General features: G+C 39.6%; 1 protein-coding gene across 2 annotated transcripts; it reads right to left on the reverse strand.

Moving 5' to 3' along the window:
* Nucleotides 1-270: 270 nt before the first annotated feature.
* znf217 (zinc finger protein 217) lies at nt 271-9978 on the reverse strand. 2 transcript variants are annotated; one of them, XM_023266725.3, is made up of 5 exons: nt 9768-9978; nt 3890-5221; nt 3604-3711; nt 2101-3480; nt 271-1985 (listed from the first exon to the last, which is right to left on the reverse strand). In XM_023266725.3, exons 2-5 carry the CDS (start codon nt 5184-5186, stop codon nt 1873-1875), a joined length of 2898 nt encoding a protein of 965 aa, XP_023122493.2. In that variant the 5' UTR covers nt 5187-5221; nt 9768-9978; the 3' UTR covers nt 271-1872. The 2 variants fall into 2 exon arrangements, with proteins under 2 accessions (XP_023122493.2, XP_054869237.1); XM_055013262.1 differs by having other exon boundaries at nt 9881-9964.
* Between the last annotated feature and the right edge of the window lie 5193 nt (nt 9979-15171).

Consider the following 15171-nt stretch of genomic DNA (forward strand, 5'->3'; position numbering starts at 1 on the left):
GGGTCCTCTCAGCAAGTCTCAGTGTGTATTAGATTTGCAACAGGTATGATCAAACACATAAATTAGCTTTGTTATAAGGCTAATTGTTTTACACCACAGACTACAAGTATGTATGACCACTGCCTGCCACACTGTCTTTCCAACTTAAAAGCAGGTTTATCAGGCCAAACAGTACTAATTAGTGCTTCCCAAAATGCAGCTTAATCTGTTTTTTGTGTTTTCTATGAGTAAAAGACTGTTGATGGTAAAAAAAAGAATGAAGAGACAGGAGGGTTTCTCGTCTGTTTTTATTGTTGAAATGTGTCATACAAATCTCAAAATAATATTTTAATTTTTACTTAAGGACACATGTAATGTGAACCCCCCACAAAAACAAATAACTTAATCTAGCCCTTTCAAATTGGCAAAACACTAAGTTACACAACAGACTACATCACATGTAAATGAGTTAACCTGAGACTCTCTTGTTCACAGTGTACAGTTAACCGAACCATTAATCAGCATAGCTGCTTTTTTATCTTTTTAACCAAAAACTGCACAGTCATGACACCTAGAAATGCCACTTGATGACCAGCTGACACCGACTGCTGCCACTTTAAACAAAATAACACTTACAAGACTCTGCATAGTTAAAGCAAACTCCTGAACAGTGACTAAATGTGCAGCAATAAAATAACGCAGCATGACCGTTTCACACACCGACACAGCTGCATGAAATCTGGTACATTTTACAGCTGATAGATATGAGGCCTCACTAAAGCAGATGATAGCCATTTGCCTGTTGAAAAGGACAAATAATAAAACTGTGCTTAAAACTGGGACTGTAAATAACAAGCATATGAAATAAATCCACAACCCAAATTGTGTTACAGTTAATCAGTAGTAGCTGTTCTGTCGTCGGATGAGCTTGTGTTTTATGTGTTGTTTGACAAATGCGGCGACATTCCAGCACATGTCAATGCACCTACACGAGTACGACTCAAAACATCTGTGTCTAGTTGATAGACAACTAGGTGTACAGGCTCAGCTGACGTGATAGCTGCAGCAGCTTTACAAAAAGAAGTGTCGAGAGCACAACATGAGGTAGAACACTTCAACACACCCAGAAGGAATTGTTACTGTGGCCTGTTTGTAAAGTACTGGGCCGAAGCCATCAAGTTATTTGACAGAAACTCCCCACCCGCCAGTGTTTTGGAAAAGAAAAAAAAAACATAAAGATACAGAGTAGTACGTAATTACTGCCTGGACATCACCGGTGAATGGACAGAGCAGCACTTTCACACATATTTTTCTTAGGTTTTAGCGTAACACATTTTTATGTACTGAAAACTGACAGATATATTGGTGTTATCCCACATACAAATTGTACTGTTACTGGCATAGATATCTGAACATTAGTGTGGGTTAAACACAGACTAAGCAACGAGTGGAAAGAAACATCACAGTGCACACCAGTGGAATTAGATTTCAAAGAGAGACGATCTGCCCTTTTCCTTTCACAAAAAAGAATATCAATGTACATGGAAATCCTGAGCCCTGAAATGTCTCTACAACACAAATCTTCCTCTACTGAAACAATATTAAATTAGGGGAGCGCTGACACACTTTTGAGCACAAACCATCTCTCCTGTTAATTCTGTACGTTAAACATATTTTCCCAAGAAGTTCTCCAAAATAAGGTAGCAGCACAGTTTAAATCTAGAAACACAGGGAAAGGCTTCTTACATTTTCATATACGACTTGATCAATACATATGAAGAGCAAGGTAAAATTAGTTTTCAAAAATTCTACTGAGAGTTTGAAAATCAAAAAAGGAAACCTTGCTGTGGGTATTTCAAAATATTTGATCCTTTTACCTTGGTGCTTTTTACGTTAGGTACTTTTGTCAGTGGTGCCATAGCGCTGATTAGGGAATGAGCGTGAGGGGTCTCTCCTCTGCAGGGTGGGTAGACTGGGTAAGTGTTGGTACAGCACAATTCTGCCCCCTGAGAAAAAATCTTTACCATTAACTCTACAAATTGCTAGAATATGCAAATATAGAATACTCTGATGTGAAAAAATGACCAAATAGTAAGCTGAAGCAGCTGCCCTAATACATACCTGCTCTTGGGTTGGCCAGTCCTCCATGACTGGGGCTTGCTCGTGTGCTGTGATAGAAAGATGCCAAGTCACTAGGCGTGTAGGAGTGCAGAAGGTTCATCATGCTCCACTCAGTGTCCAAACTTCCAATAGATGTAGGTGTATTCTTTACAGGACCCAAAGCCTCTGAAGCTGTGGATGGACCCGGCCCCTGTGATGTGGTTTTCACACTTCTCCCTGTATGAAGCAGTTTGTTCGGTCCATCCCCTGATACTCCGCGAAAATCAGCCTTCTCACCAGCCTCAGCCTCCCTCCTTGCAGGAACAGAGTACTTTATTCTCTTGCCGGATGGTTCACCAAAATCCATCTGGGGGAGGCTCCCAAATCGGCTGGACAGGCAAAGCCTGGCAGCATCTGAGTGCCAAATGGCACCGCTTCTTGCTGGGTAACTCCTCTCACCAATCCCTACTCTGTCCGGAAGGCCGGTTCTGTCAATGATGTACTTGTTGCCTGCGTTGGTTTTTCTCATGAGCTCTGTATACCTGGGGGATTGTGAATCGGTGTTGTGTCTGTAATGCAGGGTCTCCTGGACTATGTCACGTGGGGTTACGTGGCTAGGAGTCTGCTTGGGGCCATGAGGAGGGTTAACAGGTGTATTTTCTTGTGGTTTTGTGGGTGGAGGTGGTGGTGGTGACTTGGTACGACGAGGGTGGCGCCTATCAGTCATCATAAGCGGGGTGACATCCTTCCCATCGAGCGCAGGCGGGCAGCCTGTGTAACGTTTCTGTTTTATATTGCCTCCAAATCCACTCTTGTTGGTACTGTCTGACTTGTCTTTATGAATCAGCTTTTTGTGCATTATTAGAACCTCTGGGTACATGGTTTTATATGCACAAAATGAACAGGCAATTGGAATCAATGCATTTCTGGGTTCTGCACTGGCAGGAATGGAGAGAGACACTTTTAAGGACAGATTTAATGGGGCCTCAGAGTTCTCTTCCTTTATCTCATCCCTTTCCTTCTTCAGGTTAACAGGTACAGGGCACTTTATGAGCACATCATCAGTCGGGGAGTAAGCAGACTTAGCAATTAATTTCTCACTGTCAGCATTACCTTGGACGACTGGTTTGCCAAGCTTACCATCTACATTATCAAATCTGTCCTCTGGTGTTCCATTGGTATACAATTTGGCTTTAGGAATCCAGAGTTTGGCTCTGCTTGCAGTAGGATTTTCCATGTTATTTTCATGTTTTCTATCATTAGGGGAGGGCACTAAAGGCACAGATCGACTGGAGATATCCACACAAGGTTTGTCCTTGTGACGTCGATCCAGGTGATACTTCAGTGAAGTCTTCTGGGCAGCAGCATAGTCGCAGTAAGCACACTTGAATGGTTTCTCACCTGAAAGAAACCGTTACGAATGAATTAAAACATATAAGTAAGGGTTATAGATCTACTGTACTGTGAAACAATATATACAGTTTCATGTACAGTAATCATTCAAAACAAATATGTGGAATATACCTGTGTGAGTCCTCAAATGAACTGTGAGGTAATAGCTTGATCTGAATGATTTGCCACAGTAGCTGCATTCTTTTGATCTGACTTTTGATCGATCAAAACCATCTTCACCTTTGAAAACAGATACAGATACATAAATACATAGAAGATAGAAAGAAATAAAACAGACAAAACTCACAAAAGACAAGTGCCATTATTCCTCTCATCAGCAGAGGGAGCACTTGGGGTTCTTTGTGAAATTCCTACATCACAACTGAGAAAGTATGTGTATGTACAGATACCCACTTACCTGATCCCAAGTTTTCCTCAAAGCCCTCCTCACAGCCCTCCTCTGCATGCTCCAGAGAGCCTGTTCTTGACAGTTTTCCATCAGCACTAGAAGTTGGACTTTCCTCACCACCTCTCTCACGCTTGTGGACCCTGGAGTGGAGAACTAACTGGTGGTATGTCCTGAAGGTTCTCTGACATTCCTCACAGCTGGTTGGCCTCTCTTTGTACTTATCTTTTTGAATTAGAGACCTTCGCTGTGGGTTTGGACTTTCTGCAGCAGACTGCTGCTGAGACCGGAGCTCTCTGCCAAGGCCCTCTTTCACAGTTCTGTCACCCTCAGACCAAATATTAATTTCCTCCTTGACAGAGCCACAGTCTTCATTGTCTGTGTTGACATCCTGGCTGAGATCTTTAGTATTGTTTGGCCCAACAGCTACCTTGCCCTTTGTAGCAAGTTGCCAGGCCTGATATGTGGTAAAGGGATCTAGCTGTGGAATCCATTTTGATGATCTCACATCTTGCAGACTATTTCCAGGAGAGCAAGGCAAAAGGTTAAGACCATGAAGAAATGCATCCTGTTTAGATAGGGATTCAGTAGTGCCACCCAACTTCTCCTTGTCTTTGTCAGGCTCCACCTCTCGATTATGAACTTTACTATGTTCAACCAAACTGTCATGGTCTGGAAAGAAAAACCCACAAACCATGCACATGTTGTAAACAGTGACCACAGGCTCTGAAGCAGGTTCCTGGATGATGCCATTGACTGTGACTGGGGTATCCTGGTCCTGCTGGGCCTTGCTCTTTGCTCCTGGTTTTACGTGCATCTTCATGTGGTTCTTGAGGAACCACGGTTCTCTAAAGCGCCGTCCGCAAACGTTGCAACAGTAAGTAAAGTAGTCCTTGTGCTTCCTCATGTGGGCCTCCAACTCACTGGCATCTTGTGATATCTGTCCACACACAATACAGCTATGAACCTCCTCTTTTTCAGTGGGGAGGCTGCTCGGTTTGGATCGGGGCCTCTCTCCTGGGATCCTGAACTCTGCTTCAACCCGCAGCACAGTCGGTTCAAAGAACGTGGCGGGGTGCTGTGTTAACACGTGGGGGCCTAGCTCATCCTGATGAGTGAAAGTGTGATCGCAGAACATACAAGACAGTGGTACACTTCCTCCAGATTGCGAAACAGCCTTTTCTGAGTAGGCGGTGTGTGGTGTCATGCTAGAGCCGGGCCCTGGGATGCTTGCATTGTTACTAATAAGAATATCTTGGGCAAGTCCATCTGGGCTGTCCACAAACGGCAGCAACGAGTGAGTCGGCATTTTCCTCTGATGTTGCTGTCCAGATTATTAGGAACCTGGAATGAACGTGGAGAGTGTTTTAGGCTTTGATCAATATCAAAACAAGATCAAGCAGCTAATACACCTGACAAAAGATAAAATCAGTTTAAAATACACCACAGAGAAAATTGTGTTCTCTTTATAGCGAAACAGGAAATGTATCTTTTTAAGCAATCAACTACACAGACAACTCATTTCCTCTGTGCGGCCCACTGACAAAACCTTAAACAGTGCTTTTTTTCTGCTCAGGTATTTTTTATTTTTTTTGTATTTCTTGGTATGTATAGCGTAGTATACAGTATGTATAACCTACATTTGAAATGACTCAAGTACAGATTCTGGTGTGCTGAAATCAGACTTAATACGATCGGTATTAATACACAGTGTAGGCTCAAACTGTCAAAAGACAAGAAAATAATTTAATAATCCAAATGAAAGCAGGGTAATGTGCAGAGTTACAGCAGCAAAGGGGGTAGTGCATAAATGTTGGGACATTCTACAGATTTGATAGCGTCTTTTGTAAACTACTTTGCTTTGGACAATAAGTAACTGACATTTGCCACTACAGACTGCAGTTAGAAGCAATATTCAAATACCAACATGTAGCCTTTAATAGCATGTTTTTTGTGACTGTTTATATCCTAATCATATCTATAAATTAGTCTTGAAATGCCATCTATCGGCTATTTTTTTTTTTTTTTTTTTTTTAAAAACCAACATTCACACACCTTAAAAATCGAAAATGCTTCATCTAAGTAGTTAGACTATCCAATAATCCTTGTTGGCTTACAGATTGCACATTTATACACTACGCCCCCGGTATGTAATCTCTTGTTTGACTAGCACTGAGGCAACCTCCCTGTGGTTTTGTCATAGCAATACTTTCACCGCGTATCATGAACTCATATAATGTTTAAATCATGCTTATAGTTTGAATGGCTCCAGAGTGGAGTGACTGGATCTGCAAGTTTAAAGGCCTCAGGCTTATGCAAATGGAAAAGAAGAGAGTGACAAAAACATACGACTATTCATTGTAACATCACAGTATCAATGCTTTTTTTAAAAATTAGAGCTACAATCATTTGACAACTATTAAATTAATCATGAGACACTTTCATAATCGATTAACTGGTTTGTGTACCTTAAGCAAATAAAGTTGAGATATTCAAATTCCAGCTTCTTAAATTTCACTATTTTCTGGTTTCTTTCCTCCTCTCTGAAAGTACACTGAGTATTTTTTGGCTGCGGACAAAAGAAGCCATTGGATTACATCATCTTGGGCTTTTGGAAATATAAATCAACATCTTGAGTGTTGGACACTGGACAAAACTGACATTGCGATAGGTTATTTATAGGGGAGTGCGTCTCCATTTTTTTTTTTTTTTAAAAAAGGCGTTTTGGAGCCTTTCTCATTTGGTGTAGCACTCACAAAGGCATCCAAATATGGGGGTTTTTGGTTTTGGTTGACATTCAGCTCTGCTTTGACACTCCTCATACAGAGCTTTGTGGTTTTGATTTAAGTGGTCAGCCTACCTGTGTGTCTACAAGCTCAGTCTCTTGTAAAGTTAAGAGAAAAACAAACCCCTAAATTGGAACAACTGTTCTATCAGACAGACTTCTCTTCTAGATTACATCCAGGAAATGTCAACCACGAGTTTTTCTTTGTTTCAAACAGTAAAAACTGTTGTGGCACGATGCGTTTGAACTAATTATTGCGCACATTTCAATGTCAATACTGAGACGATATATTGTAATGCCATAATTTTATAGAGCAAATAACTAATCAATATTTCAACAATACAACAAACAAATAAATCAGCAAAAAAAAGTAAGTGTAGTGTTGTTTAAGTGTAGCCTAAAACTTTAATGTACATTAAAAGATCAATATATAATATATTTAATATACACTGGCTACAGAAAGGATGATGACCAAAAAAAATGTGCCGCCACAACCTGAGGCCACATGACTAATTTGTTTGACCATTTAAATCAGCACTACAAAGCTCTGTATGATGAGTGCAAAGCTAGATATGGAGACAAAGGCTATTTCAGTTAGATGCCTTAGTCACTGTTACACCATATGAGAAAGGTTCAAAATTTCTAAAAGTTTTCTAGGTAAAAACTAATTTTAAAGTTTTTTTTTTCTTTCTGTGCAGATGCACTTCAATACAATGCCTCCTTATTTATTCTAGAATGAGTAATTCTTACCAAATAGAGTTGTGTGGGTGTTCTTTTTTACAATGCAATGTATATCGCAGAAAAATAAAATACTGCAATGTATTTTTTTCCATATTGTGAGGGCGTACAAACAACTTTAATCAAGGTGATTCTGGAAAATGAAGAACATAATCCTATTTTAAATACATCTTAAAATAAGAATTAAGTCAACAATGTATAAGTGTTAAAACTGGACCAATGGAGATAATGAGAGAGGAAGTCCTAGTTCTAGTTTCCAGGAAATGAAACCTATTCTTCTCAACAATTACCTATATATGTATACTTGTACCATTAGCCAGCTTGTTATTCAAGGGAACACAGCTATTCTGGATGCCTTTATCAGTGTTACACCATTTGAGAAAGCGTCCCAACTCAAAAAAAAGTTTTGGAAAGTAAAAAAAATCACTTCTAAGTTTTTTGTTCATCACGTTCTTTTCTCTTTTTTCTGTGCAGATGCACTCCAATTATTCTAATATGATTCTTTCCAAACAGAGTTGTTAACGTCATCTAGTGAAAATTTCTGTATTATTAAATTTAATGTATATCACAGGAAGATTAATTTTAAAAGAATAAAGCGTAAAACACGACTTTTAATGATATTTGACAATGAACATAACCTACTTTAAATGCATCCTAAAACATTAATCTACCTCATGTCATCAATATATAGTGTGATAATGGAGCTGATGAGACGATGAGGTCTGTTCTCTTCAATTATATGCAATATATTTGCATTTGTAACATAACTACTGGCTCTCTACTTCACTATTTATGATTATGTATGATTATTTACCCTGGTAGCAGTAAATCCAGATGACCACAGGCAGCTCTCCACCTTGTTATTTAAGAAATCACTTTGGATGCCTGTGCCAAACTCAAAAAAGTTTTCAAAAGTAAAAACTCATTTAGAAGTTGTTAAGGTGAAACTGTTGTGTTGCAAAAGTCACTCTGAAAATTCCAGTAATTTTTTTTATCACATGTATAGCACAGGAAAATGAATAAGTATGTATAAGTAAAAAACTGGGGGGGTGGCCTTCAAACAACTTATATTAACATTTGGCAATAAACATAACCTATTTAAATGCATCTAAAACATGAATCAATCACATGTCATCTGTATGTAGCGTGACAACTGGACAATGGAGCTGAGGAGCAGATGAGGCTTGCTCTCTTCAACAAACTACAAAATATTTGTTTGTGCCATAACCTATTGACTCTCCATTTTACTATTCAGTGTTAGCTATGATTAGTTTCACAGATAGCATTTAATCCAGGTAAGCACAGGCAGCTCTTTATGCCATTGATGGCATTAGCCACCTTGGTGTTCAAGGGAGTACAGCTATTTTGGATGCCTTCGCCAAACTCCAAAAAGTTTTCAAAAGTAAAAACGAATTTTGAAATTTTTGTGTTCAATATTTTTTTCTTTTTTCTGACTAGATGCATCCCAATTATTCGAACATGATTCTTTCCAAGTAGAACTGTTAAAGTCATTTAGTGAAAATTCCTGTATTTTTAAAGCACATGTATATCACAGGAAGATACTTTTTTTAAAGGTTGTTTTTGTGCCATACAAACAACGTCAATTAACATTTGACGATGAGCATAAACCTATTTTAAATGCATCCTAAATCATGATTCTACCACGTTATGTTTGTAGTGTGACAACTGGACAATGGAGCTGATGAGCAGATGAGGCCTGTTCTTCTCAATGATTCACTGTATATTTGCATCTGTAACATAACTACTGGCTCTCTATTTCACTTTATATCATTCTGTGTGATTATTTAACCTGGTAGCAGTGAATCCAGGTGAGCACAGGCAGCTGTTCATACCGTTAATGACCTTAAAGTCCACGCATGCTTTGTGAGGCAGCGTTAACGTTAGCCACCTTGTTATTCAAGCTCTCCATTAACGTGAGGGGATGCTCTGAATAACCACCTAACTCCTAATTATCCAACACGATGGCTATTACATCTCTATATGTGCATCATAAGCCGAACACGAGGAATTCCCTTCTCGTTTTCAAGTCGATCAGATCAATATCACTCACGTGAACGCTGTTTTTACGTTAAAAACAACACAAAACCGGAGTCAAATCAATTGCAAACTCGACGATAACGTTATTTCTCACGACCACGAATGGCTAAATACCTTTACGCCGCAGCTTTGTATTGTTTAACGGCAGTTCTGTTTAAAAGTAAAGTAGCACAACAATACGCTAACGTCTCCGAGTGAGTGTCGGCCCCGGACTGCTCCGAGCGAAGTCACTTTTAACGACATTAATGTTAGCAAACTGCCCCTCTGTTGTCTCGACCAAACTGTAGAAACTCACCAAACAATACCTACCAAGTCAAGAGTTTCCGTCCTGATAGTGTCAGGACTGAGCTGGCTGAGCTCGGTGTGTGTGTGAGCTGCTTCTCGGCTCCACACTAACGCGTCTGCGGCGTACAGCGGCTCACCTTATTCAATTGTTTGAATCATATTTGTTCAACTTCAGTCTCACTGTGCAGCTGTTGAGTCCTCAGGCGCGCTCCCACCACCACGACTCTCCCGAGGGGAAGATGGTGCGCGTTCACGACGCCCCCCCAAAAAACCCGAAGGGCGGTCACGTGGTCACACATCCTCAACTAATCAACAGCAGTGAAACGTAAAGTGGATTATTGTCAGTGATCGATAGGCTTTTGAGTCTCCCAAAGAGCTGTCTGCGTACTTAGATCAGACAGGCCTGGCAGCTTCATCACTATCATGCGGGATCGATTTGTATTTTTTTAAAAAAACACCAGGTTACAGTTCTATTTATATACAGTGGATCAGTGTGTTAAGTTTTTTTCTCTGCTGTGTTTACTTCACTGGCCGGTTTATAAAGCTGACACAGAGAGTGAGACTACAGGGGCAGCAGAACAAAACCGCTGGATGAGCAATGTGCTGCATTGAACTCACCTAAAAAAAAGTGTTGCCCTTCTACTTCCACGTTCTCACGTCATGCATCAGCTACCATGTGGAGATGGGGGAGGGGAGCCTCAAACTTTTCACAGTTACATGAGGTTTTTTGCAGAAGCAGGTTGTTGAGTCATGAGAAATTTCAGGTTCTTCCTATTTCACCACGCCAACCATGGCAAAAAATAGCCAATTCAACGTGCAGCCATCTAAATATACACATTATCATAGTGCGTATATGGAGGTGTCTGTAAATGTTTGATGTTAAAGAAACATGGGATTCTTCTTAAAGCCTATCATTAAAGGAAATATAATCAAATCTGTGAAATCACATTAAAATAAAAATGATTAAATTTATGTCACTATTGGGTAGTATAATAGCCTATAAGATGAGCGTTTGAGATAATTCACCTACAGTTGCAGCCACAGGATTGCGAAACAGCCCCTCCTCCACCCTCCAAACCATCCAAAGAGACACTGATGGTAACTTAAAGCTATGCATTATACAATCAATGAAGATATTCATTCTCTCCCCAGAGTACATTCACTGTGAGACACACACTCCCTCCCCCAATGTCTGCAAGAAGAAAAAAAAAACTTTATCAGTAACCACTCCCAGTTAAGGAGCAGTGAACAAAGACTGGGAGATTCCATTTGCCAAATCTCACATCAGGACAGGGTTGTGGCCTTAAATGCTCTACTGTTTCACCTATATATTAAAAGTTGCTTTCTATTCTTTGCTGTTACCAAACAGGTTGGACCAATCGTGAAAACGCAAGCAGATCTGCTGGTTCAGCAAGCAGGCTTATAACTATTGTGATTATTTAACACAGGACAAGATACCAGTGTCATATGAACTGATTAGACATAGATGGTTTCATATTCCCAAAGCAATTTAATCATTTTATATAATGAAATCTTGTCATCAGCTCTTGGGCCAGAGTTTAAAACAGAAAACATCATTATCCAATAACTACGTGTTGCCCTAAGTTCATGTTTTTCTCCCCCCTGCAGCACTCATGATTCAGTTATGAGTATTTTTTGCTTCACCCCGAGATCCTGTTACACAAACAAGTCTAGTATGTTAATCAAAGGCACCACATGTGACACATTGAGGCCTCCCGCTCATTTCCTATTGTTCTGTGACCACAAAGGCCCTGTGAAAGGCTATCAGTCTGGAGCAGTAGTATGATCCCTCAGGATGATGAAATTGCCAAGAGATGCTGTAGGCAATCATAGAAAAAAAAAACGCTTTTATCTGGAGGTGATGGTCGTTTGTGCTTAACCTTACAAATGCATCTCTAGCTGCATGGAAATATTATTGTTGATTTATTGCGGCTATTTAATTAGCATTCATCCTCTGTGGTGGTAATGACAGCAACAAGTGGGCAAACATTGTTTACTTTCAGCTGATTTAATTAACTTTGTGCTATTGTTTGACTTTATGCAAATGTAGTTTCTCTCCTAAAATCCAGCAAAGTCGTCGTCTCAGATTGTTTCTTTACAAAAATACTTTGTTGCACTGGGCATTGTGCTGAAAGCAGTTAATTCCAATTCAAGATAAAGCAGTATCTTTGAAGAACTGACTGCTTGAATGAATTATTCTGTGTTGAGTAGACAGACAGCCTGATAGGAACTGCATCAACGAATGAGGAAAGGCTGTGGTGGCTTGTTTTTGTCTTGACGTGTCAGGAGCAGCTGACTGCATTGTTCACCTCCAGATTCACAGCCTGGTTTCTTTCATAATCCTGGTGTCGCTTCTGAAAGACACTGATAATATATAATCTCCTTTCTCACCCCGAGCCCAGCAATGTTTATCCAGCGCTACCCGCCGTTGTGTTGTTGATCAGCACACACATTTTATCGTCACTGAAAGCATCCCGTAATGCAAACAATCTAAGTTGGTGTTAGAAATATTTCCCCTCTTTCCTGGGGCAAAATTAGGTAAAGGAGTCTCTTTGTTCCACAGCCAGTGTCCTGCTGTCTGTATGACCTCTTTTGACACTCAGACTTTTCTTTGTGTCACTGTGACCTCTCAATGATACATGGAAAGTCACACATAGAAAACAGGAGATACAAAGGAGACAAAGTAAGCAGAAACTCATTTGTTGCTCATTAACTGGCAAATACAAAATGATATCGAGGCAACAGACACATAAATAAAAGAGCAAACAATCCAACTGTTAAGATATAATATTCCTGGTGCTAAATAATTTTTTTAAAAATTTGCCAGATCTTGGATCAATCCTGTAATATTATTTGTCTGATCTGTTTTTCTCATCATAAAAACTGGGATAAACAAATGAATAAGGATGACTGTCACCTTTATCTCCTGTCAGACATAAAGTACGGGTCCAGAGATATAAATACCTTTTCTTTGAAATTGTTTTTTTATGACTGCCACACCTAAATTTAGACAGATTAAGTCTGAACACAATCTATACTTACTATGCTGAATGCAGCCTACAGTTTAGGCCTCAGGTCCAGTCCTGAAGTCCTGAAGATCTTTAACTGAGTCTGAGATTCATTTGAAATTCAAGAGTCTTTGAGTTTTTTTTTTTAAACATAGGTTTGTCTGATATTTTCCAGAGTCACTCATTTTCTGCAGCAAGTTAAACACGATACACATACAATATTACTTTTTATTGGCAATGCTCTTAGAATTATCCCTCAACTGTTCAGTTTTTCACAATAAGGAAAAAAGTCATATCTTGAATATTGTGACAGATGTGTTTGTGATATGATTGGCCAAAATGTCCATTAGAGGGAGTGGTCATTTTGTCATTTCTTTTCAAGTGGAAAAAATATTTTAGAAATATATTTATACTTAATAAGCATGTTCAATTTCATCTGGAGGATATAATTTGCAGGACAGAGCTTCTCGGTAGCACCATAATGCTTCATTTATAATGTTATGTTGTGACACATTTTACCTTGATCAAAAAAAGCGCTGCTCCTGTGATTTGGATGCACTTGGCCATATTGCAGTTTCAATAACATTTTGATTAGTTGTTCAGCCATAATTGTTTTGTTTTTCTATTCACTTGTGTCCACGTTTGACAAAAATGAAAACAGAAACATTTAAGCTCAACATATGACCAAAATATTTAAATTTACTATGGTTGTTGTTAAGCTTTAAGATTTTATTTTTTAATTCATAGTTGACCTCATTATAGGTGCAGTTTAGTCATATCACTGATTAGAACACAATTTCAATTTTTTTGAATAGCATCAAAACAGCTGTAGTCATTTAAAAGATTTTATCAAACTACACACAGCTTTTGTCCCTCCAGCAGGATGCAACATTCCCCCGAAGAGTGTAAAAAAGACCCCTAAAAATCACTAGTGAGCATCTGCATTAGAATGACTCCACAGCAAACAAACACAGCGGCGGTGCCTGCAGGCTCTGCAGTTTCAGCCTTGGTTACAATGAATGAGACCGTCTCTTAAGGTGTAGGTCACCAATATTAGTGGGTTATCAGATCAGAATCTGTGATTTCTATCTTCTCCTCGGATGCTGGAATTATTTCATCCTCATGTTTCCCCACAGAACGGACCTGTTACTAGCGAGCACTGCCGTGATGCACATTAGTGCTGACAGCAGGCCTCCTGTCAGGCCTCCCTGCCCACTGTTCCCTTGTTTCACCCCCTCTGAGCTGAGGGCTTCCACACAGTCACATGCATTGTCCTAGGATGAACTGCAGCAACACGGTGGCAGAGCAGATCTGGTGCAGTGTGTACAGTCTTTGCATTGTTACATCCATACTTATAACTATTTCTTTAAGTAGTCTTTCTATAAATCTCTTGCAAACGGGCCGTCCTCCTGAAATGTGATTACCTCTGTAACTGCACAGGAAAGCCCTCCCCTTTAAAAAGCTCTCAATCTGACACACTGCATGTAGGGACATGTAGCTGTTACTGTCATCAGCACAGTTTTTTGCCAAGACGCCTAAATGCATAAAAGGATGAGTGCATTAAACAAACACTGGGAAACTGGTGGCGAGTTTCGGTTTGGCCTCTGTAATGTTTTTTTTTTATTTTAAAATCATTTGTGTAAGTGCATTTTGTTCATACAATATCCCAATTAATTTTTTTAGTAGAGGACAGACATGTCAAAAGTTTTGCTTTCTCTTCTTCTGTCTCATTAAAACTCAGTCAGAACTTCTATCTGCTCCTTTCATCAGCACTATACTTTGTTTGGTAATGAAACAAGGTCTTCACACATAAGCGTTACTGTTGGCAAAAACGTCACACTGCATCTTAATTGAAACCATCCTCAGGGGAAAGGAGAGACAATGGAACACATGTCTTTAACTGCGCAAGCACTTCCTCACTTTTTCTCCTTCAGTGCCATGGCAATTACTTTGATGCACAATTTAAAATCATCACACCTATTATAGACAGTAATACAAGAAGAGTGTGTCTCATTGATAACAAAGGAGCAGTGTGAGTTATGCCTTGAGGGGCTGCGACTCATCACTTAATGGTGGGTGAATGGTAGGTCTAAGACATTTCTATCTAAAACACATCCTTCCAAAGACTGCACACTATGCTATCAATCACGGAAATTACATCATAAACGTAGGAGAAGATTTGAGGTCTTCCTTTACCCGAAATATCCAATTCCTCAGATCTTGTTTTACATCTTTTATCTCTAAGGTGTGTCTCACAGACTCTAAAAATGTGAATAAATATTCAGTAGTGATCCTCGTCTGTCTGTCTGTCTATCAGAGCTACAAATGATGGCCTGCACTGGGGTCCGGTTTCTTCTGACATCTGCTAGAAAACTGTCACTTGTCTGTCAGCAACACAG

Source organism: Amphiprion ocellaris, chromosome 8 (assembly GCF_022539595.1).
Source record: "Amphiprion ocellaris isolate individual 3 ecotype Okinawa chromosome 8, ASM2253959v1, whole genome shotgun sequence".
NCBI classification, from domain to species: domain Eukaryota; kingdom Metazoa; phylum Chordata; class Actinopteri; family Pomacentridae; genus Amphiprion; species Amphiprion ocellaris.